The following is a 23,717-nucleotide window of genomic DNA, read 5'->3' on the forward strand; positions in this document are numbered from 1 at the left end:
GTAAGCAGATCGCAATTCTCGCGCATGCGTCGTGGAAATCTAAGGAAGTCTCGTTCTGGCCTACAAGGAAGAAAAGAAATAGTCGAATAAACTCGTTATTTTTGTTTGTTTTTTCGCACAAAAAGTATTCGCGTCGCTTGATAAACATATAGTTGAGCCACGGTAGTCACTTGGGATATTTAAACATTTTCTTCATTGACTTTCTGGGCCGTCAAGAGGCAGTCCCTTAGGAGCCAATGTGGTAGTTATACAGCTCTCAAATTTAATCAAAAATATCTTCATTTGTGTTCCGAAGATGAACGAAGGTCTTACGGGGTTGGTACAGCATGGGGGTGAGTAATTAATGACTTAATTTTCATTTTTGGGTGAACTAACCCTTTAAAAAAGATCATGACCTGTTTGGTACATAGTACTCTTTTTCCATATGAATTCAGAAAAAGGTATTAGCATTGTTTTCATGATCCTTTTTCCGTTAAAACACCAGATTCATAAATATATTACACATTGTTTTTTAATATTATTATTTAAAAAATAGATATTTTTAATATATATATTCACCTTCTTGACCATAAGCTAGAATTCAAGGTCATGTGCAATTATGTAAAAATCTCTATAGATGCCTTTACCAGAAGAATAAGCTAGTTGTCCTTATCAATGACTTTAGTACTCGCAATAACATGAATTAACTTCTAATAGGTGGCAAGGTCGATATGCGGTACTTCCTGTGACAAGTTCAAATCAAGATCAAGTTTGCATAGATTTTCAGTCTAGACATTTACTAATGTTAGATTCTATACCTTTTTATGTTAGGCCAGAACAATACACTGAATTTCACATTCCTGATTTGTTGGACTTCTGAATGAAGACATGGGATAATGACTTTTGATATTGGTTTCATTAATACTATTACATGTAGCAATTTAGTGCAGTACATCTTTATTCATTCTCGTTTTGGCATTAAAAGATGATTTAAAGATCCTCGTGTTATATTATGGAAAACTGCAATGATTTGACTTGCTTCTTGCTTATGTTCTCCAGCTGAACATGCCATTCAGTTCATCTTACTTACGTGCTATTTTAATGAGTGTAATGATGACTCAGTGTGGAATTATTTGTTATGTAAAGTTAGACTGGCTTTAATACTAGTTACTCTTGACGTGTGCCTGACGGACGGGGGTGGTTGTGTATTAGGAGATTATTTTTGGATCCCTGTTATGTAATGTTTTGGATTTTAAAAAGAGGAGCATATCCCATTATCTATAATTGATATAACCTTTGCAGACATTTTCAGGTGAGCACTTATAGTATAATAAATCTGCTTTTGATACACAAGGGGTTCAAACTAAATGTCATGTTCCATGTTAACCTGAGTTTTATTAATAGGATTCATTCATCTATTGCTGGTTAGCACATTTCCATGTGTTATATCGGAGTGCAGCCCTTGCTAGAGAAATGTGCCGTTGGCTGAACTGGCAAACCATCTTTTGCTCTTGAATCGTCCTCCTCTTCTCTTCCAGAAACTGGGCATGTTTCTGACGCGCATGATGGACGTCCCGTTCCAGCTTGGCTCTCTGTATAATGAGAGTTTTCTCCATATCAGCCTTTTCACGCTCGTGACGCAGACGCACGTCTGTCTTTCGAGCCTCCATGAAGTCGAATCTGCGGCCTTTAGCCACTTCATGGTCAACGTGGTGCTCTGTTACCTTCTCTGCAAGATCTTTCTGTATTCTGGCCTTGTCAAATGATTGATGGGCTCTTTCAATTACTTTAAAGGGGGTGAGGCTGATGTTGTCATGGCAACGAGCAACCAGCCGCTTCACTGAAGCAATGGCAGGTGAGTGTGTCTGTTGACCAGGTCTCTGAGTGTGAAAATGGCTGAAAGCCTCGCGAATGTCCTGCCCCACAGCTTTACGGGACCACAACATGTCACTCAGTGGCTCACTCTGGTGGACCAAAGCCTTCAGTCCCAAAACATGAAAGGATCCTTCCTCAATTTCTTCATGACAGAGGTCACCATTCACATTAGTATCTGGACATACAAAACAGGCTATTGGTGAATACATTTTAAGAAAGCTAATTAAAGTTAAAACTCTATTGTACCTTCAAATGTGCTTATTTGGACTTCAGATTTCAGACTTCTGCATTTAGGGCTGTTGTATGGTACTGTCGTGCCTTGTTGGCCATCAAATGATTCAGCATTTGTAGCTTCCTCATAAACCTGTGTAAAAGTAACCAATGCATGATTACTAAACAGTCTATGTTTAGATATAGTGTTGAGTGTTAATACTTATACTGTCACATTACCTCTGGGCAGAGAGTTTGCATTAGCTTATTAAGGTTTATGTGAAGCCTTTTGATCTCTGTATTCTTTTCCTTTGGCTGTCAAACATAACTACATGTTAGAATACAGCACCTGAGTTACAAAGCACACCTTTTTTTTTTTTAACTAGTTAACAATATGCAGTATATGTGATACTATTCAAAAGTTTGGGGTCAATAAGATTTTTATTTTATTTATTTATTTATTTTTTGAAAGAAAGGAATATTTCAATTATTAATCAAATAATTTGTCCAAACATGACTGTGAGTACATATTTAATATTACAAATTCCATTTCCAATTCATGCATTTTTTTTTCAAAAATATTGAATTTCTTTTTTTTTTTTTTCATGGTTTCCACAAAAATGTTTAGCAGCACAACTGTTTTCAGCATTGATAATATTAAAAATTATTTCTTGAGCAACAAATCAGTATTAGAATGATTTGTGAAGGATCATGTGACACTAAAGACTGTAATGATGTTATGTAATGATGTAAGTAATGATGCTAAAAAAAAAATCAGCTTTGCCATCACAGGAATAAATTAAAATATATTCATATTATATATTTTAAATTGTACTAATATTTCACAATATTACGGTTTTGTTTTTTTAATAAAATATAACATTAAAAAAATCCTACCAAACCTAGACTTTTGAATGGTACTGTACATCAGTCAAATATTGTACATACTAGCTCATGGTTGTCATCTGTGTCCTCCTCCATGGTTTTCTGAGACTGAGATGGTTGTTGCTGCTCATTTTCTGCCCTCACAAGTGGGGTGGAAATTAATGGTTTCCCAGACACTGTATGTTTCTTTGGTGTTTCTTTGGTGTTTCTTCTACAAAGTCGGACAATACAGAATTCTTCTTAAAAAAACAACTTCGAAAGACTCACTGAAAAAATATCCCAATAATATTTCTACTGGTAAGTAATTGCTCTGTACATTTTCGTGAAGCATATATGTGGCTTAGAAAAATGTCAAGATATCAAAAAACTGCAACATAACATATTTACCCAAGACTTTTTCGAATTAAATGGCCTCGGATCCAGCGCTGTACAATAAGTGTAGGAGAATAAAAGGCCTGAATCCTGTTTATTTCAGTGATTATCTTATACACAGCTTTCATCTCTGTCTCAAATGAATCCTGAAGAAAAAGAAAACATCAAAATAAGATTTGGACACAACAGCAAACAAAGAAGAAAATAATGAGCACTAACCGACTTTGTAGACGGGTACAAACTGACGCAAAAGTGTTGCTTCATTGCTTTGAAATGTAAGGGAAGGGACCAGTTTTGGATGATTTCCTCATCAGAGATAACAAAGTTGTCCAGGGCCTTCAGTGACCATATGTTGTTGACCAGACAGTGCCTGTAGTTCTTCTTTAAACTGAGTGGGGTGTCATAGAGAGTTAAAGCAGTCAGGTTTAAACAGCCCGAGAGGCCTTCAACATTGTCCCAGGTTGACATGTTGTTGTCATGTAGATATAGAAGTTGTAATTCTCTCAGATTACTCCAACATGAAGCATCAGGGAGCTGAACAATCTGAGCAAAAAGACGATTATTAGTGATTTGTTTTCCTTGAAGGGATAGTTCGGCCAAAAATGAAAATTCTGCCATTAATTACTCACCCTCATGTCATTCCAAACCATTTTCGAAACACAAATGAAGATCTTTTTGATGAAATCGGAGAGATTTCTGTCCCTCTGCTACGCAACCACCACGTTGATGCTTCAAAAAGTTATCAAGATCGTAAAACTAATCCTTATGAATTGAGCAGTTTAGTCCAAATTTTCTGAAGAGACTTGATCACTTTATATGATAAACAGATATAATTTAGTCTTTTATTCACATCTTACAATCAACTTCACATATGTTCACCAATGCGTGTCATTCTTGTGTTACGCAGCACGTTTGAGCTTCCTCAAGAGGTTTGTTCTCACGCATCAAGCAGGTTGGGTTGAGCTTCTGTTTATGTTCGCCTGATCAATGAGTGAAAAGCCTAAATTAAATATGTTCATCATATAAAGCAAACAAGTCAGAAAAGTTGGACTAAACCACTCAATTCATATGGAAGCGTCAAAATGTCAGATACGTTGCTGTCGACTGAGGGACAAAATCTCTTTAAATTTCATTTTAAAAAATCTTCATTTGTGTTCCAAAAATGAACGAAAGTTTTGGGACATAATGAGAGTGAGTAATTTAATGACAGAATTTTCAGTTTTGGGTGAACTATCCCTTTAAAAAAAGTGAATCAAATATTCAGGGTTCAATTAAATGAAGTAAATACCTGATTTCCTTTTAAATCTAACTTCACCAAGCGAGTGCATGCCATCAGAGCTTCGATCCCAGTGGTCAGAAAGTTGTCAGCCAAGATGCAAATCCTCATTGCTCTGCAAGCTTCAATCTGATCAAGACTCTTTAAAAGCAAACTGCTCAATCTGACCATCACAATGTCCTTCGGGTCTTTCTCACCCTCTAATGTCCAGTAGCCATGATCCAGTATCAGAGACTGGGAGCAGTTTACCAAATAGTCCCAGTGTGCTTTCAGCGAATTCATTTTTACATCTTTTTCACATTTTACATGTTTTCCATATTCTGAAGGAAACAAAACATCCTGAATTAGGCCTATAGTCAACACTGCATGATGACAGTCCTATTCCGAATACATATTTGCATGTTAAAAATTAAACTATTCAAATCTCAGTCTGCTGTTGAGTTTGTTCTTACCAGGTTGTGTGCTTGGATCTCAATTGTACTCTTTTGTTGACTATATGAAATCAAGATAAAAGTTGCTATGACAACAGAGGCTGGAAATACAAGAATCTTCTCCAAACATTTTCTTGCAAACCACTTACACTACATTAAAAATAAAATACAAAGAATATCAATTTTATGTCGGGAGGTTGTATATTTAATTAATTCTGTTTAACGTAGCCTAAATGATTTTGTTGAAGAGAGCGATAAATAAATAAAACACGACGTCAGAGTTCGTTTGTCACATGATTGAAACCCGGAAGTGGATATGTAAACACAAGTTTAAGTGAGATTCGCGCATGAGATTCGCGATATTTTTCGCAAATATTTCCGTACATCTGCTAACAATTATCGTCGTTTTGATTAATATTTGTCGTTGATTAAAAGTTCTGATTTCATTGTAGTGATATAGACAGATAGTGGATTAGTCTCACAATGGCAGAACGCGAAAACGTTCATCTGCAAAAATCCACCAAAGAGAAAATAAATAAATTCAACCAGTTGAGAGGTAGTTTCCATTATATCTTCAAACTACTTTTTCCATTGAATTTAAAGCTGTTTGACTCGTTACGGTACCATGGTAAAGTGGTGGTATCAGATATGGCTACTGAGTGATTGCCTTATTCATATAACTATGGTATTCTTTACAATCCCATGGAATACCATGGCATGTAATACATGTCCAAATAAACATGGTAATGCTGTGTTACTTTTTATTAGTGTTGCTGATAATATTGGCACTTGTCTGCTGCTCATGGCTTCTTTATAAAAAGTAAAAATGATTAATTTCCTGTCCACAGGTAAAGAAGTTCAGACTAATGAATTCTGGGATATGGTGGTCATTACTGCCGTGGATGAGGACCAGAGGTCTGCTTATGAAATTCAGATCACTGAGAAACTGGAGAAGAAAGAACTGCCCCTTGGCATCAGTTATCATGTGTTTGCAGATCCTCCAGGATGCAAGATTGGTGCGATATATATAAAAACTTGTTTTTAAAATTGTATTTCAAGCACATTGTTAAGAACTTTATCACCTGTCCATACAGGTAATGGTGGGTCCACATTACATTCACTGCAGTTTCTTCATGATAAATACGGCAAGTCACTGTCAGGACTTAAAGTCATCCTAATTCATGCAGGTACTTTATTAACTTATTTTAATTATCATCAGTCATTCCTGAATTTTGTTCATTGTTAATGAGCCTTATACTTCCGTTCAAAAGTTTGGGTTCAGTAAGAGTATTATACTCAACAACCATTTATTTGATGCTGTGAAATATCATTACAATTAAAAAAAACTGTGATGGAATTTTCAGTATCATTACTCCAGTCTTCAGTCTTGCATGATCAGAAATCATTCTGTTAAAGTTGAAAACAGTTACTGCTTAATATTTTTGAGGAAAACATGATACTTTTTTTCAGGATTCTTGGTTCAGAAGAACAGAATTTATTTAAAATGATAAACGTTTGTAACTCCATAATATGTTTTACTGTCATTATCAATTTAATGCATCCTTGATGAATAAAAACATTAATATTAAACTTTTGAATGCCAGTGTTTGTAAAGGATAATGTACAGTAGGTGTTGGGCAAAATAAACCCCAAAATGAAACTGAGAATAGGTTAAAATGGGTTATTCTGTGATAATGACTGTCTGACTGTACATCTTGCTTTATGCACATCTTCTTACTTGCTTATCATTTTGAAATATTGTGTTATGTACTTACTTATCTATTAAACTTGTTATGTTTGCAGGAGGATTCAGTCAACGTTTACCCAATGCCAGTGCCCTGGGTAAAATATTCACAGCTTTTCCCCTGGGAAACCCCTTATATCAGATGCTGGAGCTTAAACTTGCAATGTATGTGGATTTCCCTTCACACATGAAGCCAGGAATTCTGGTTACCTGTGCTGATGATATAGAGCTCTATAGTGTTCCTGACCAAGAGAACATTGTGTTTGATAAGTCAGGTTTTACCGCCTTAGCACATCCCTCCCCTCTCTCTGTTGGGACCACACATGGAGTCTTTGTTCTAGAACCAGCAGAGACGACCAGTATCTGTGACATGGAATATAGAAATTGCTCTCAATTTTTGCATAAGCCAAACATCGAAAAGATGCGCATATGCAACGCAGTGTGCAAGCGGGAAGAAGAGGAGTTTGTTTACACCGACAGCACTTATTATGTAGATTACGGGACTGCTATGACACTGCTGACCTTGTTAAGTGAAATCAGCCCTCTCACATGTGAAATCGATGCTTATGGGGACTTTCTTCAAGCTCTGGGACGAAAAGCTACTGTGGATTACACCGAAAACACAGCCAACGTCACAAAGAAAGAAAGAGGTCTCGTTGAGATTCGCAGAAAGATTTTCCGTCGTCTCAAAGGCACAGCACTTAACGTCATCCTGCTCAACAACTCCAAGTTCTATCATGTCGGCACCACAGAGGAATACTTGTTCCACTTTACCGCTGACCCCTGTCTCAGAGAAGAACTCGGCCTTCTCTCTGCCGCTTTCAGCGCGTGCGACTTGGAGCCATTGGGGAAAACTAGAGCTTGCGTGATGCATAGCATCCTGCATCCCACTGTGACCGTATCCCAGGGCAGTGTCGTGGAATACTCCAGACTGGATACTAAGGTTAAAGTGGGTGCTAGATCTATCATCAGCGGATGCTGGATTGGCACGGATATAACGGTGCCAAGTGACACTTTCATGCACTCTTTGTCTGTAAACCTGGATGGAAAAACAGGTTTTGTGACTGTGGTTTTTGGTATTCAAGATGATCTGAAGAGAAATGTATCCAGCCCTGCTGATATGAAAGCTCTGAGTTTGTGTAAGGTTAATCTGGAGGATTGTGTTAGACTCTGGGGCTTGTGTCTCGAAAGGATCAGGTTCTCTGGAGACACATCCATGTGCAGTTTGTGGAACACCTGCGTTTTCCCAGTGTGTTCCGATTTAAAGGGTTCATTTGTGATGTCACTGGGGATGGTAAAGGCATTGGAGAGTGGAACCAAATTCACTCTTCCCAATAATACCACACTAACCTCTTTACAGGAAACTCTACAGAACAAGAACCTGGAGGAAATGCTGAAATTTAGGAAAGAGCTTTATGAAGACCTTCTCGGGGTGAATTTAAGAAATTCTGTTACCACCAACTTTGTTGCATAAACTGCCCGTGCCCAAAAAAATTGCTTCAGATTAGTTTTACTGAATTTTAGTTGATTTGATACCAGTTTTCACTGTTTTTTCTAAATATGTATTTTTTTTAATTAAATTTGTGTTGGCTCATTTTAATGTTCCGTGTTCAGAGTTATTGCTTCTATGGTTTACATTTTCGACTTTGCATCACCAAACACAAATCAAGGCTTTATGAAGGCCAAATTATATCTCAAAAGATAAGAGGAAAAGCCCTCACACTTTCAAGAGGGTAACAAAATCCTATGCAATCATTAAAAGTTGCCAATTTTAAATGGGTGTTATGCTATTTTTAGGGCTGTCAAACGATTAATCGCGATTAATCGCATCCAGAATAAAAGTTTGTGTTTTCGATTGCGATTAATCGCGATTAATCGTTTGACAGCCCTACTGTCAAATATTTTAAATATATGAATCTGTAATGTACACTACCGTTCAAATGTTTGGCGTCAAGAATACAGCAAAAACAGTAATATTGTGAAATATTGTTATAATTTAAATAACTGTTTTCTATTTGAATATATTTAAAATGTAATTCATTCCTGTGATGAAAATAATAAAACAGAATTTTCAGCAGTCAGGCTTCGGTGTCACACGATAGTGCTCAAGAAACATTTATTATCAATGTTGAAAACAGTTGTCCTGCTTCATATTTTTTTTAAATGATCTTTTTTTTTTCAGAATTCTCTGATGAATTTCTAAAGAAATTATTTTTATTTACTTGAAATGGAAAACAATATAAATATCTTTACTGTCACTTTTTTTTTTTTTAGCAATTTAATGCATCCTTGCCGAGTAAAAGTCTTGAGATCTTAAAAAAAAAATCTCACTGACTCCAAACTTAAACTGTAGTGTAATATTTTCTTTGCAGAACATGACATAATGTAGTTTTGTCACATCTAAGTTCAGAGAGATTGATATAATATAGAAAAGGAAAGATATATACTGTAGATATAAGAACGTAAAGATAAGTTTTGATGCAGCTGTTGTCTGAAGAGAGTAATCAGCCATGGCTTCACCCTGTAATAGGTACAGATCCTCAGAGAGGTCAGCTGTCATTGTTGTCACACATTCCACACTGAAGCTGATGTATTTTTAGCATGGGCTGCGATCCCTTATCGGACTCTTCTCTATTGTGCCAAAGCATTGTGTTACCACTGCATGAGACTTTCCCTCCAGCTTATCGCATACAAAAGTTCGAACCAACCAGTCCAATGGGCAATTACAAATCAAGACCCACTCAAACCTGTACTGGTAAAAAATTAAGCTTTTTTAATTGACTGTTTGATTAGTTCTGTTCATGCTTTTCATGTCAATGTTAATATGAATAGATTAAGACTAACATTTTCAGTCTTTCAATCCTTCTTGACAACTCCATTGACTAAGTAATTATTGTTCTGTAGGTAACATTGGGTTATACAGTGGGGTTTATTGTGTTCATGTACTGCTGTGGTCTTGATTCAATGTTTTGCTTTAGATGAGTGGAAAAAGAAAGTGAGTGAGTCATACGCTGTTATTATTGAGAGACTGGAGGAGGACTTGAGAATTAAAGAGGAGGAATTCAAGGAACTCCAGCATGTTTTCAGGTGAGTCTGATTAAAACTAAGAGCAGTGTTATAGCCTCCTTTGTAGTGTACTATTATTAGTGTATAAATGAGGCTTAAGGTGTGGACATATACAAAGTTCTCTCATGAAACTCTACATATGGCACAGCCTAATAGGTCTTTAACTCAATCTGCTCGCAATCACATCATTCTCTATGGCACAGCTGATTGGATTTTGCTGTATTAGTAGCCAATACGCTTGCTACTCAACTTTCATATATTTGGTCAGTATTTATCGTAGCAATTGCAGTGCACTTTCAGAAACCCTCCATCTTCCCCAGCTCAACTTGTGTAGATCTGCTACACTGTAAAACATTTTTTTCATGATTTGTAGTCACAACATTTTTTCTTTTGTCAAATCAACTTAGATAATTTATGTAGTTCAGATGAGTTTTTGGTGATTAAATTAATCTCCTTCATTGTAGTAACTCAATTTTTCCATTTCAATGAACTTAAAATTTTAAGGCAACCAGGTTACTTATTTTTTTTAAGTTAAACCAACAATATTTTTTTACAGTGTATGGGTAATTCTATATTATACAGCAGCGGCATGTCTTGCTCATAGCAGAATATATATATATATATATACAGGTATATATATATATATATAAATAATATATATATATATATATATATATATATATATATATATATATATATATAAATAATAACACTACCGCAAAGAGAGAGTAAATGTGGAGATCTGTTTAAGCTCAAGTTTTTATTATATCTTGATTTCTCTGTGTTTTTACCATACAGTTCAGACGAAGCATTTAATAAAGTGAACCTGAACTATCGGACAGAGGGTGGACTGTCCCTGCTGCATCTCTGCTGTGTATGTGGAGGTAGAGCTAAAATATATTAACTTGTACGGTCCCACTTTGTATTTAGTGTCTTTGAGTACTATGTAGGCTACTTACATTGAAAAATAAGTGCAATGTACTTATTGTGTTCGTGTTGTATTGTAAAACACTTTTACTGCTATTGAGGTGTGACACAGGTAAGGTTAGGGACAGCTGTGGTGGTATGTGTAGGTTTAAGGGTGGGTTAAGGTGTAAGGGAAGGGTCAACGGTGTAATTACAAATGTAATTACATAAATTAATTACAGCTGTAATTACATCCAGGTATTTTCAATGTAAAAACATGTACGTATAAAATAAGTCCATTGTATCAAATTATTAATTTCAATGTTAGTATATAGTGGGACTGTTTTTTTCTATGGCATGGTTATAAAAGCTTCTTAAATGTCCTAATTGACAAAGTCCTGTCTGTGAATGAAACCGGGCCGTAAAGTTATTTTTACTAAGATGCAATGATATTGAAATCATCATACATGATTGACATTTCCTTTGCATTAATATATTAGTGTTGAATAACTTTTTTAAGAGCGAATTTCCACCGGTTTAATTGCTTTATGAATATGAATTGCACTTTCATACATTTCAATTTTTTGTTTTCTTTTTCCGCAAACAGGTAATAAAGTTCACATCAGGTCCCTCATGCTGAAAGGTTTGCGTCCATCCAGACTCACTCGGAATGGATTCACTGCTCTGCACCTGGCGGCATTCAAGGTCAATCAAGGGTTAACTTGGGATGCTTTTCCTCTTATAAACAATCCCAAATAATATGATAACTTGGCATTTCTTTCTGTGATGTAGGATAATGCTGAGCTGGTCACTGCACTGCTGCATGGCGGAGCAGATATCCAGCAGGTGGGGTACGGAGCCCTCACGGCCCTACATATAGCTACTGTGGCCGCACATCTTGAGGTGTGTGCTGGACCTGAAATTAAGTTCTAAAAATCATAGGGGTTTAAATAAGGTCATTAACATCTGTTTACTTTTCCTCAAGGCCGTCGATATTCTCTTGCAACACGGGGCTTATGTCAACGTCCAAGATGCAGTGTTCTTCACCCCTCTGCATATTGCAGCATACTTTGGCCATGAGCAGGTCAGGGTCTACTTTGTATCATAAATGTCCATAATCTACTTAATGGTTTGTTCATGATTTTATTTATTTATTTATTTTCTTGCGGGACAGGTGTGCAAGCTTCTTTTGAAATTTGGGGCTGATGTCAATGTGAGTGGAGAGGTAGGGGACAGGCCGCTTCACTTGGCCGGAGCTAAAGGCTTTCTGGGTATTGTCAAACTGTTAATGGATGACGGCAGCAAAACTGATGGTGAGAGCTTGTTCCTTGTACTCTAAAACTGAAGTGAATCAACATTAAACTGACTTGAGCTGAATAGCGACCCTTTTTGCCTTCTCTGTAAAAAAAAAAAGTTGGCTTAACTTAAAAAAGTAAATAACCTGGTTGCTTTAAAATTTTAAGTTGATTGAATGAAGGAGATTAATTTAATCATCAGAAACTCAAAATAAGAAGTTATCTCAACTAAATAAATTATTTAAGTTGATTTGACAAAAGAAAATATGTTGATAATAAATCTTGAAAATATTTTTTTTCTATAGAACACGTTTTCATAATTGTTGAATTTTACATCCCGACTCTATACAGCCAATGCTCAAGACAATGAGGACCACGTTCCCCTTCATTTCTGCGCTCGATTTGGACACCAAGAGGTTGTCCGTTTCTTACTGCAGGGCAGCTTTGACGTACAGCCGCACTCTGTAAACATCTACGGCGACACACCTCTCCACCTGTGAGTTCACCTGAGAAGTGAATCACACACAACACAAGGTGGCAGTTAAACTCAACAAATCATCTGCGATTCAGACGGAAGTAATAGTGATTCTGATTTGAGTGTCATTTTCCCCGTCAGAGCCTGCTACAATGGAAAGTTTGAAGCGGTGAAAGAGATTATTCAGTTGTCTGGCACGGAGAGTCTGTCTAAGGAGAACATCTTCAGCGAGACAGCTTTTCATAGGTAACACTCCTCAGTTTGTTCAATGTCCTCCACAATTTAATTAACCATTACTAAGTCTGCACGAAACAGAAGTTGCGGTAGTTTTTTCTTCCCTATTTGTGACGGAGATCCATGTGAAATGGCTTCTTGAACAAGAAAAAAATGTAAGGTGGGTATTGATTTTGTCCATGGGGTATTGATTGGGTGGTTGTGGTTTTCTATTGGTGTTTACTTCCCTCGCGCCAGTAAACAAGTCATCAGAAGCCTCCTTGTACACCAAGAACACAGTTAAATACACTGATAATGTGTCCCGGGATCATTTAATTTTAGAATTGTCCATGTTGATTTCATGGTGACTTTAACCAACTCCTGATAGATTACACCTCTGTAATCTATCCCTGCTGATCTTATTATTTCATTCTAAATGAAGGCCTAACTGTTCTCTGTAGTGCCTGCACCTACGGCAAGAACCTGGAAATGGTCAAGTATCTGCTCAGTCAGAATGCCGTGAGCATCAACCATCAGGGGCGAGATGGACACACAGGTAGGATGACAGCAGTAATCTATGCTTTACAAAAATTTGCTTTCATCATCAATGTCTTGACATCTCAAGTTAAACTTTGAAACAACAGGTCTGCATAGTGCCTGTTTCCATGGACACATCCGACTGGTCCAGTTTCTTTTGGACAACGGGGCAGATATGAACCTGGTGGCTTGTGACCCCAGCCGTTCCAGTGGAGAAAAGGACGAACAGACATGCTTAATGTGGGCCTATGAGAAAGGTTAGTCTATCCATCTGTCTAATACATAATTACATTTATATTTTATATCATTTAACATTATAATTATATAAGTCAAAGTATGTCTAAAATGACAAATTAAGAACATTGCTCTTGAAAGGCAACTGAAACAGAGGCCTTGATTTCCATGTGTGATATGTTATGATCTATGTGCGCATGTTCTTTTTAGGCCACGATGCCATTGTTACTCTGCTAAAACACTACAAACGGCCTCAAGACGATTCACCCTGCAATGAGTATTCTCAACCAGGAGGGGGTATGAGACACTCTCCACATGTAGCCTGACAGATTTGTACTGTGAATTAGTGTATATGTACAATTCTGTTGCTGTTGTGAAGTTTAGTGAAAGCATGAGGAAAAAAAAGTTCATTTTTGTTAGTTGTGTCTTTTTCAGATGGGTCTTATGTTTCTGTCCCCTCTCCCCTGGGAAAGATCAAAAGTATGACTAAAGGTAAAACACACACATGCTCACACTTAAAGCTGACTCACAGAATCACTGTTGCTATGATACTATTTTTATGTCCTGAAACACTGCCACCCACAGTCACCAAAGTCTTCCAAGAGTCAATGAGTCAGAAACCCTCTTCAAATATACTCCCGCTACGTGATTGCTACAGTTTAAGCCATTAATTTGTATCTGCCACAGATTTTACAAATAACATCACCCATCTTTCATGACTCATCGGCATATGTCAACAACAAGTTAAAGGAAACATGATTAGAGTTTCATACGATTGATGTGACTGTAAAACAAACTCCTGTTTGCCCTCTTTTCTCTTCAGAGAAGGCAGATGTGCTTCTCCTGAGAGCAAGTCTTCCATCAAACTTCCAACTTCAACTCTCTGAACTGGAATTTAATGAGATTATTGGATCAGGTATGCCAGTTCAATAATAAATATTAGCTCTCCATGAGTACCCATTAAACCCTAATTGACTAAAACACTCTAACCATAGGCTCCTTTGGAAAGGTCTACAAAGGAAGGTGCCGTAATAAGATAGTTGCAATTAAACGGTAAGAGCTCTTTACTTGTTTTTCGTAATTGTCCACATCGAATATACAAAGCGAACTGAATGACATTCATCCCTTTCCACAGGTACCGTGCAAACACATACTGCTCAAAATCAGACACTGATATGTTCTGTCGGGAGGTTTCCATCCTGTGTCGTCTCAACCACCCCTGTGTGATCCAGTTTGTGGGGGCATGTCTGGACGACCCTAGTCAGTTTGCCATTGTAACGCAATATGTGTCCGGAGGATCACTGTTCTCTCTGTTACATGAGCAGAAGAGGTAATTTTAAGAATATATATATATATATATATATATATATATGGTTAATACTAATTAATCACACTTTTTTCTTTAATTAATTGCACTTAACATTCAAGTTTTTAATATCTTTTTATAATGTAATGTATTGAATTTCTAAAATAATATAGAAACAAAATAAAATAATATATGTTTAATGGCATCTTTTTACTAAGCTGTTATTTTTGACCCTTGTAAACAATGCTTTAAGATTTCAAGGTAGGTCTAACAAGTAAATAAATATACAGTAATTGAATAATCAAATATCGCACAGTCTTCACTGCATAAATTATATATTAAATATAGATTAATTACAAAAATTGAGATTACAAAAGTGAGAGTCAAGGGCAGTGAATGCTTTTCTCTTTGTCTTTTGTTCTTTGATTAACGTTAATGGCACGGACAGCAGCAGGTTTATTAGGCTGCTGTCACTTTAAGACATGACGCAGGACACATCCTATTTTCTCACAACTCTTTATGTAAATTTAACTCTTTTTAAAGGCACACAATGCACTCTCCGGTTTTTTTGTAAAACAGTGACCTCTAGAGCCGCTGTGGTGTACTTGCACTGTCGTAAATAACCGTTATTCCCCTGTTACTGCATACTGAACTACTGTCAATTCTTTGGAATAAGAATAAAGTTGCCTATCGCGTTTGCTGGCTTATAAAGTTTTTACATGATTTCTGCTAAATCACAAGTAAATAGCCTATCGTGTAGGACTAATGTAAAATTTCATTTGTGTTTTTGATTGTAATGTAAACATTACAAAATGTCAGATGACATCAATAAAGTTAAATGTACTTCGCATTATTTCATAACATTGGCCGTTATGATTTCATTAGACACGATTATTACAATTTATCATAATAGTTAGCAAATTCTGTTCAATTACACTATTTACAACCTCTAGGCTTATATGTCCTAATAATAATGTGAGATATTGACTATGCCCTCATTATAATCGCAGGAATCAACATCAACAGAGTCAAGATTTAATTGATTCATAATCAACACAATTTGAAGAAAAATTACAGTCGGGAAGTGACTGTTAGTCAGGAAGTTAGTCAGATAAAGTTTAGAACAGTAACTTACGCACGATATAAGAAATCCGAACCAGACACAGGATTAACATTACGTGATACACATCACAACACCAGAGTTCAGCTGGCAAACTAGCTCTTGTGGCAACCTCGGCAATAACACATAATGAAAAAAACAACAAAACTAAGAGAAACGACTGTTTGTTAGGAAGTCTGCTTACAGCTTTTGGTAAACGAAAGCTAGCTAGACGTGTGGGAATTATTGAACTGGTCTAATTATCAACAACGGATGAATGAACAGCACCTAAAAAAATGACAAACTACAAGCTAGTGCAGCAACATAGAACGCAAACACGTTTACAAATAAGAGATTTACTTACAAGTCCATCAACAAGATCGGCAGGTCAGCATCGCTGTTACAATCCAGTGCTGCTTTTAAGCTCGCGCCAAGGAGTAAAAGTCCGACCGAGTGGACTCGATCCTGTGCAGTTTCTAGCACGGTCCGATTCTCTTTCCCTTTTTCTGGACATTTCTGACCGAGTTTTCTTGGATGCGCACAAGTAGCTTCACACAGTATGTTGTTGTTGATGTATGTGACGTCGTTGCCGTAAACCATTTCGTTATGTGTCAGGGGCGCCGCTCTCAAACTTGCATGGCTAGTTTTTCCCGCGGCGTCCCCCCCAAGCTCTACTACCAGGATGATTCGCCCTACTATGACTTTGTTAACCACCGAAACGACTTTGAAGCTGTTATATTAAGGTACAGATCTTGCATAGAGTGCCTTTAAGACTCTGCTTACAAGGATACTTGCCAATAACATTTTCAACATAATTTTGTGTGTTTTTGTCCGTTGAAGCGCAGAAGCGGCATTCTGTGGATGTTTTATGATTACTTTCTATTGATCAAACAATCTTATTAGCGTATTGGGATGATTTCTGAAGGATCATGTGACACTGAAGAGTAATTTCAGTGTCACATGAATTCAAAACTTGTAATAATTACATTTATTCCTTTTTTTTTTTTTTTACATTACATTATTATAAAAGCCCTGATTAGAATATGACCAGAGAAATTTCAGGCAATCCAGGATCTGCTTGTGTAACCTCCTTACACCCGGGTCCTACTCGCCCCGCTCCGAGCGGGCCTCGAACCCGGGTCTCCGGCGTGAGAGTCGGACGCTCTAGCAAGGAGGCTAAAGACTGCAGCCTCTAGCGTCTGTCGCTAGAGCGTCTATTGAGATCGGGGAGTGAGGTTTACTCGCACAGCAACTACTAGCTGGCCTCCGTTACACTTGCACATTAAGACTTGCATCAATGCCAATAAGCATCTGATTTCTTCTTAGTGCTCCATATGCAGTTTAAGGTGATCTTCATCTCATTGATCTGTTTGAGTTGGAATGATGGTAGTGTGCATTGATCAGTGGTGGGGAGGAGGTGTTCACTTAACAATGTCTTTACATCCAGAATCATTGATCTGCAGTCCAAGCTCATCATTGCCATTGATGTGGCCAAGGGCATGGAGTATCTGCACAATCTGACCCAACCAATCATTCACAGAGACCTCAACAGGTTAGTCATCATCATCATCCCGTTTCGTTCAATAACCTTGGTGTTTCTCAGTCCGTTTGTTAAAACCATCCTATTACATGATGATATGTATTTTTAGACTGCAAATGCTGGCAGCGATGATGAAACAGTATTCTGAGCAATTTGTTTTAAACCTCCCTTCAACTAGTGATATCTTTTCAGTCATAATATTCTGCTCTATGAGGATGGACACGCTGTGGTGGCTGATTTTGGAGGTAAGGAAAGCCACACACACTTAACATGACACCTGAACCAAGATTTGGTCTCACTTTATTTAGTTCGAGCAAAAAGAGTTGAGTTACTTAGCATTGAAAATCTTGGATTCAAAATCGAATTTGAAACTGAAAGCTCAATTTCTTGGTCGCTAATCAAATTTGCGACACTCACCATGTGAACTCCTTTGTGCAAAGGGTCAGATTTTCAAAAGATGCTCTCTGGATCCTTTCAAATCATGCTTGTGTCAATCAACATGATCATGCGTTTTTAGTGCAGCGGTCATTAGAGCAAAAGAGGGACAAACCAAATACATAGACATGAAATTCATGTTAACATTTCAGTTAGACTTTTTCAAATTGTTATGCTGATACTATAATTTGTAATAAAAAAAAATGAAATGTTCTTTTATGTAATGAAAATGTTTCTGTATTGTTCTGCAGAGTCTCGCTTCCTTTTGTCAGTGGATGAGGACAATATGACTAAACAACCTGGGGTACAGGCATTCTGTGTTCTTGGTTAATTCTGTTTATTAATTAACACCTCAAGGTAATACATTAATTGCCACCTACAAATCCTCTGTAAACAATTTTAATACTGCTTACACTGCGGTTTTGGCTCTCTTGTACGTCACATTAAGTGCGTCAGTGTGTCTTTGGGGAGGTATGTGTGCCTGTCCTTTGGGGTTAGGAGGCGTTTTGTTTTGTGTTGTTCATCATTTTTTGCTCTGTGATGCTGTACAGAACCTGCGATGGATGGCCCCAGAGGTGTTTACACAGTGTACACGCTACACGGTGAAAGCAGACATGTTCAGCTATGCCCTCTGCTTATGGGAGTTGCTCACGGGCGAGATTCCATTTGCACATCTCAAACCAGGCATGCACTGCACCTCTCTATTCACTACTGTAATAGCTAATATTGACCCACAATGCTAAGAATGGATCCAAAAATGTTTTATTTAAACGTTATCCATTAAGTTATAAAAACATTATTTCTGAATTTTCTCCTAGGTTAAAAATCTGTTTTATTATTCTTTGAAGTTTATGGGAAAGTTACTTTTGAATGCTCTCTAAAACATTCTGAAAGAAATAGCAACATTTAAAAAAAAAAATGTTAGGCGAACTCCAAAACAATGAAATAAAAATGTTGTGCTAACGTTTTGAGAACATTATCAAAGACCAGATAACTTTGAACAAGGATTCTATTAATGTTACTCGAAGACTGTTTGTTGTAACCTTGCTAGAATATTTTTCTCACGCAGAGAAAAATCGCGACGCAAAGGACATTGACAGTGACAGAAAAGACAGAAGGTTACTTTTGATATGAAACAAATTCTCAGCTCGCAGATTCTGTCAATGTCAATTTTATTTAGATATTCAAACAATAAATACCGTTTTGGCGCTTGTAAATGTGACGTGACAGATCGTTGTAGAGCCTCAGTTCAAGCAGCACGTGAACCGATCATCTAGTAAATAAACACGAATGATGTTGAAAGAGGCAGTACAACTTACCGAAATGTATTCCTCATGCTGCATAATATCATCTACCATTAAGTGTTTTTCAACCGAGGGAAGAGGTCAGTATGCACCAGAGAAACGTGGGCGCCGTCATCTTTTGAATATTGTCTTTGAACTTCCGGTTTTGCGGTCGCTCGCTGTCGAGGAGTCCTTCGCTAAGCCCCGCCCTCCCTAGTTACTGTTGCTACGCCTGTCAAGCTTTCGCGGCTGGCCCATCTATTATAGTGTGGATGCACCCGGTGTCAGACATTTCAATGAGATAATTAGAAATTTTCGGCGAACAAGTGAAATATCTGAGAGAGCAAGACAAAAGGGACTACAGTATGCATTCGAGGTATATATTCACGACATTATATGCAACCGATTAGAGAATAATTTCTTAAAAATTGAAGTTAAAGCCTGACGTTATAGTCCCAGCGCAAGCAGCAGCGCCTTATACGCTGACCGTTCAAATGGGAAACACAAATTGAGGAACAGCTATGTTCATACACAGCAGGGTATGTGAAAATAATCTTAATAATTATAAATCAAACAGCTTATCAATAAATCTTGTGGAATAACACTAATTCTCCAGCGGATTGGGTTAAGTTAGGCTACTTAGTAAAGGGTAACGTTAACGTCGATTAACAAAATGCTGAAATTTTAAAGTATGTCAGTGAGCCTTTGTCTTGTCTCTTAATCGTCTTATTTTACGTTATCATTATGACCAAAGAACCGTCAATATTTCCAAGCAATAGGTGTTTTTGTTAAGCATGTCGACATTTAGTTGTGAATGGGTCTCGCACATAGACGCTAGATCACGCCAATCATTTCTCCCCTTGGCTTTTAGATTTTCTGGAAGGAAAACAATTCCTCTCCCCCGTCCAAACTTTTAGTATACTTTTGCACAATCCATACTCACAATGCTTCAGCATGTTTCCCTCGTTCGAAAGCTTGCCCGACCTCCCGCGCATAGTTACGGTTGCTAAGACATGATTGGCCAGTGGCGGTTTTCGGGCGTGGCTTAGCGAAGGGTCAATTAGCTGGTGAAGTGGATTTACTTATTGTAGAGTTAACAAAAGTTATCATGAACATTGTAATGTTTATCACGATCATTGTAAACAAAGTAGATGTCTTAACAAATGTCAACCGGGAAATGTTTTACGAGCAGTTCATTCATACCTGCAAGATCGCTGTGGAGATACAGACCGGAAGTCAAATGACACGAGCGCAACGCTGAAAAGGGGCTCATTTTTCTAATCTAGACAACTAGTCATTAAATGGCTTTCCTGAGGAAATTGCCAAATTGTGATAATTGTGTCAAGCAATAGCCCAATAAAAACAGTAGCATACCAGTCATAGGCTCCCATGTGAACATTGTAGCATGTTGTCCTAGTAAAATTATGTTTAGTTACCAACATTGTCATACCCATGCCATTCACTCCGAGAGTTGTCATGAAAGAACTTTTTTGGGGGGGACTGGAAATACATTTTCACCTGAATTGTCTTGCTTTGAAAAGCAAGATGAATTATAAACTATTCAATTATAGTTAAATTATTAAATTAAATGTTAGAATTAATTGTGACTACATTTGAATTAAAAAGACCTCACCTCCATCTGCGTGAATTCTTTACAGCTGCAGCCGCTGCAGATATGGCATATCATCATGTCCGTCCTCCGATTGGATACTCAATCCCCAAACCCATCTCAGCACTGCTGATGAGGGGCTGGAATGCCTGTCCAGAGGTGAGGGACCCACATCTAGCATAACTATGTCCAGAAAAGAAATATAATAGGTTTATGCTCAAATATAAAAGGTTTATCATGAGCATGCATTCACTATGAACTTTATTTAGCTGTGATTGGTATTTTAAAATAATGTATTGCATCCATTCTATTACATCCATTCATGAACTACCTCTCTGTTTCAATCGGTCAGAATACCTGACTATCTCAGGTATTCTGACTGATTATGAGAGAGTGGGCTATCTCTGGAGATAGTCCAGTTCAGGACAGGTTTTATTTCTATTCCTGTTAATAATGAGCATTAGCTGCTTGCCTACATACCATGTTTTTCTCTACAACAAAGCTGTGCCAGGTGTTTTCTCAAGAACAGCATCTTTGCAATGTTCTCAGAGCTGGTCCCTCAGGTGTGTGGCAGAAACTGTGTCAAGTGTGCTTGTTAAGAATGTGCCCTGGAACAAAGTGCAGCTTGACACTATTCTCTGTAGAGCACAGAGCTTTTGCTGAGCAACACTTGAAAAGAGCCAGGATATTTACAGCTTGTACTGTGCATTCATGTAGTGTTGATTAAAGAGCTAAATAACATAGTGTGTGTGTATTGGTTGCAGCAAGGACAGTAGTGAGGAAAAATCTATATGTAACAGTCACTTTATTTAACAATAAACCAAAACTAAAAAACACACAGGAGCTCAGGAGAACACAGGAATGCAGGCGAATCAGAACCAACTATACAGACTCTGCATGAAATGTCCAACATTCCACATAGTAAAAACATTAATATTATGAAATATATATATATATATATATATTACATTTTTTTATTATTCCTGTGTAAAGCTGAATTTTCAGTATCATTACTGCTCAGGAAAATGTTGTTCTGCTTTAATATTTTAGCAGAAAAGGTAATCTACTTTTTGCAGAAACGGTTTTCTACTTATTAGTTGATAAATACATAGTTCAAAAGAACAGAATCTATTTGAAATAGATTTTTGTATCAATGTAAAAGTCCTTACTCTCAATGTCACTTTTGATCAATTCACTATCCTTTCTAAATCGTAGAAATCGAAGAAAAAAATCTACTAACCCCAAACTTTTTAACAGTAATTTATGCTCTTCAGCAGAGCAGATGATTGGATAGCTAGAGATAAGTTTCTGTACTTTTAAACAAACGTCTCTGATGAAAATCCCCTATTTTTGACTCTCTGTGACAGGAAAGACCTGAGTTTTCCGAGGTGGTTGCCAAACTAGAGGAATGCCTGTGTAACGTGGAGGTAGGTTGCATGCACATAACCCATATTTCCACTATACAGTGCTATTCTATTTGTCTAGTACATGTTCATATATGTTTCTATGTGTGTTCAGCTTATGTCTCCAGCCTCTAGTAACAGCAGTGGTTCTCTTTCACCCTCATCCTCCATGGACAGCCTGGTAGCACGTGGCAGTCCTGGACGGAGTCATGTGGCTGCCCTCCGCTCGCGTTTCGAGTTGGAATACGCCCTTAACGCCCGTGCCTATGCATTTTGGACCCAGAAGTACACATACAAACACTCAAGCACCCTAAATTTACCATACTATTCAAGAATGAGACCATAATATTGCAAAAAGAAGAGCCAAACCATTGCCAAACCACAATGAGACATTCCTGAAAAAACCTGATTTAAAATAAAAACTAAATAGAGGCCATTACCCATGCATTAATGGACGAGTTAGGTCACGTTGCTCTTTTGTTTGGTCAGTGTCATGTCCAACCACAACACTTCTGTACAGTCTGAAGTGCTGTTGCTTGGAAACCGAGTCATGAAAACAAAAGAAAGTGACTGCAATGAAACTTGCATGACATTCACACTGAGATCCTTTGCTGGTGGTCACCTCTCAATTCTTTATGGGTGGTGATGAATGTGTGTGTTGTGGGGGAACCTGGCAACTGTCAACAATCCCGCCAACAAATTACAACAACAAGGGACTTTCGAGCCTAATTTAGTTATAATCTTTGCAATATGTTTTATGTAACTAGATATAGCAATGTAAGCAGTTTGGTGGTATGAGCAATAAATAAGGCTAAAGTGACACTGCGAATGACTAACGAAAAAAAAATAGAGGATCATCTGAGCAGGACAAACCCCGCAAGGCCTCATTGAGCTGATATGACAACAACACAGAAACAGAAGTGTATCCCATTTAGCGTCATTAAAATTTTATATCACGGATGAATCGTAATTGTTCTGTGATCTTTAGCGTAAACTGATACTAATCTCATTGCTGAATCAAGCCTTTCTTCTTTTGACAGCTCTGGTCGGAGGTCTTCACAGGGTTTGTCTCTGGATGAGCTGAGGAGAAACATGCAGTTCCCACCCATTGACAGAAACGGTTTGTGTCCAACTGGAAGTTATCAAATGTGTGATTCATCTGTTTATGTAACGGCTTGATGTGGGGCAACATTGTTTTTGCATTTTAATATACATGGAATATGGCAACAATCATGTTGATATAATCCACGCAAATTCATTCTGAGGTTAAAATGACTTTTCCACAGAGCTGCAAAGATGTTTTTCAGCAAATGGTGGTTGCTTTTGAGTGCGTGTCAGTCACTGTGTTCTGTGCTATTCCCCACAGGATATGTGTCAGATCCCATGAGCACCATGCGTTTCCATTCATGCAGCAGCAATGGAAGTTTTGAGGACAGCAACTAGAAGCAGAAACTGTCTGCAGAACATCACACGCAAACAAATACTTGCATTCATGATATGTCTAAATGACCGTAATCAACCAAATGGCAAGACAAATGTTGATC

At 37.5% G+C, this 23,717-nt stretch overlaps 3 protein-coding genes across 4 annotated transcripts; 2 read left to right on the forward strand and 1 right to left on the reverse strand.

Moving 5' to 3' along the window:
- Window positions 1-313: 313 nt before the first annotated feature.
- On the reverse strand, window positions 314-19,781 carry lrriq3 (leucine-rich repeats and IQ motif containing 3). Of its 2 annotated transcripts, none has more exons than XM_039676305.2 (8): window positions 19,198-19,781; window positions 4,610-4,917; window positions 3,541-3,864; window positions 3,337-3,467; window positions 3,013-3,160; window positions 2,305-2,379; window positions 2,101-2,218; window positions 314-2,029 (listed from the first exon to the last, which is right to left on the reverse strand). In XM_039676305.2, the coding sequence occupies exons 2-8, from the start codon at window positions 4,877-4,879 to the stop codon at window positions 1,395-1,397; spliced, it is 1,701 nt and encodes a 566-aa protein (XP_039532239.2). In that variant the 5' UTR covers window positions 4,880-4,917; window positions 19,198-19,781; the 3' UTR covers window positions 314-1,394. The 2 variants fall into 2 exon arrangements, with proteins under 2 accessions (XP_039532239.2, XP_039532232.2); XM_039676298.2 differs by lacking the exon at window positions 19,198-19,781 and adding an exon at window positions 5,050-5,288.
- Window positions 5,331-8,359, forward strand: fpgt (fucose-1-phosphate guanylyltransferase). The gene is made up of 4 exons (XM_039676276.2): window positions 5,331-5,584; window positions 5,877-6,044; window positions 6,123-6,215; window positions 6,832-8,359. The coding sequence occupies exons 1-4, from the start codon at window positions 5,512-5,514 to the stop codon at window positions 8,244-8,246; spliced, it is 1,749 nt and encodes a 582-aa protein (XP_039532210.2). The 5' UTR covers window positions 5,331-5,511; the 3' UTR covers window positions 8,247-8,359.
- Window positions 9,399-23,669, forward strand: tnni3k (TNNI3 interacting kinase). The gene is made up of 25 exons (XM_039676266.2): window positions 9,399-9,527; window positions 9,751-9,859; window positions 10,637-10,722; window positions 11,352-11,449; window positions 11,537-11,647; window positions 11,730-11,828; window positions 11,919-12,057; window positions 12,391-12,535; window positions 12,656-12,760; window positions 13,189-13,283; window positions 13,372-13,521; window positions 13,709-13,795; window positions 13,934-13,990; window positions 14,322-14,414; window positions 14,494-14,551; window positions 14,634-14,828; window positions 17,351-17,455; window positions 17,636-17,688; window positions 18,130-18,182; window positions 18,430-18,562; window positions 20,820-20,929; window positions 22,138-22,197; window positions 22,289-22,458; window positions 23,214-23,293; window positions 23,540-23,669. Exons 1-25 carry the CDS (start codon window positions 9,488-9,490, stop codon window positions 23,614-23,616), a joined length of 2,508 nt encoding a protein of 835 aa, XP_039532200.2. The 5' UTR covers window positions 9,399-9,487; the 3' UTR covers window positions 23,617-23,669.
- The last annotated feature ends 48 nt before the right edge of the window (window positions 23,670-23,717 follow it).

This window comes from Pimephales promelas, chromosome 14 (assembly GCF_988280905.1).
Source record: "Pimephales promelas chromosome 14, fPimPro1.hap1.1, whole genome shotgun sequence".
NCBI classification, from domain to species: Eukaryota; Metazoa; Chordata; class Actinopteri; order Cypriniformes; family Leuciscidae; genus Pimephales; species Pimephales promelas.

What these genes read in the sequence shown, in the direction of transcription:
- tnni3k (XM_039676266.2), top strand. Translation starts at nt 9,488, where the DNA reads ATGGGCAATTACAAATCAAGACCCACTCAAACCTGTACTG. An exon ending in TGCACCTGGCGGCATTCAAG is followed by an intron (nt 11,450 to 11,536) that starts GTCAATCAAGGG and finishes TCTGTGATGTAG; the next exon opens with GATAATGCTGAGCTGGTCAC. An exon ending in AATGCCTGTGTAACGTGGAG is followed by an intron (nt 22,198 to 22,288) that starts GTAGGTTGCATG and finishes ATGTGTGTTCAG; the next exon opens with CTTATGTCTCCAGCCTCTAG.
- lrriq3 (XM_039676305.2), bottom strand. Translation starts at nt 4,879, where the DNA reads ATGAATTCGCTGAAAGCACACTGGGACTATTTGGTAAACTGCTCCCAG. An exon ending in CAGATGACAACCATGAGCTA is followed by an intron (nt 2,380 to 3,012) that starts GTATGTACAATA and finishes TATGTTTGACAG; the next exon opens with CCAAAGGAAAAGAATACAGA. An exon ending in TGCAAACTCTCTGCCCAGAG is followed by an intron (nt 2,219 to 2,304) that starts GTAATGTGACAG and finishes ACTTTTACACAG; the next exon opens with GTTTATGAGGAAGCTACAAA.
- fpgt (XM_039676276.2), top strand. Translation starts at nt 5,512, where the DNA reads ATGGCAGAACGCGAAAACGTTCATCTGCAAAAATCCACCAAAGAGAAA. An exon ending in TAAATTCAACCAGTTGAGAG is followed by an intron (nt 5,585 to 5,876) that starts GTAGTTTCCATT and finishes TCCTGTCCACAG; the next exon opens with GTAAAGAAGTTCAGACTAAT. An exon ending in AGTCATCCTAATTCATGCAG is followed by an intron (nt 6,216 to 6,831) that starts GTACTTTATTAA and finishes TTATGTTTGCAG; the next exon opens with GAGGATTCAGTCAACGTTTA.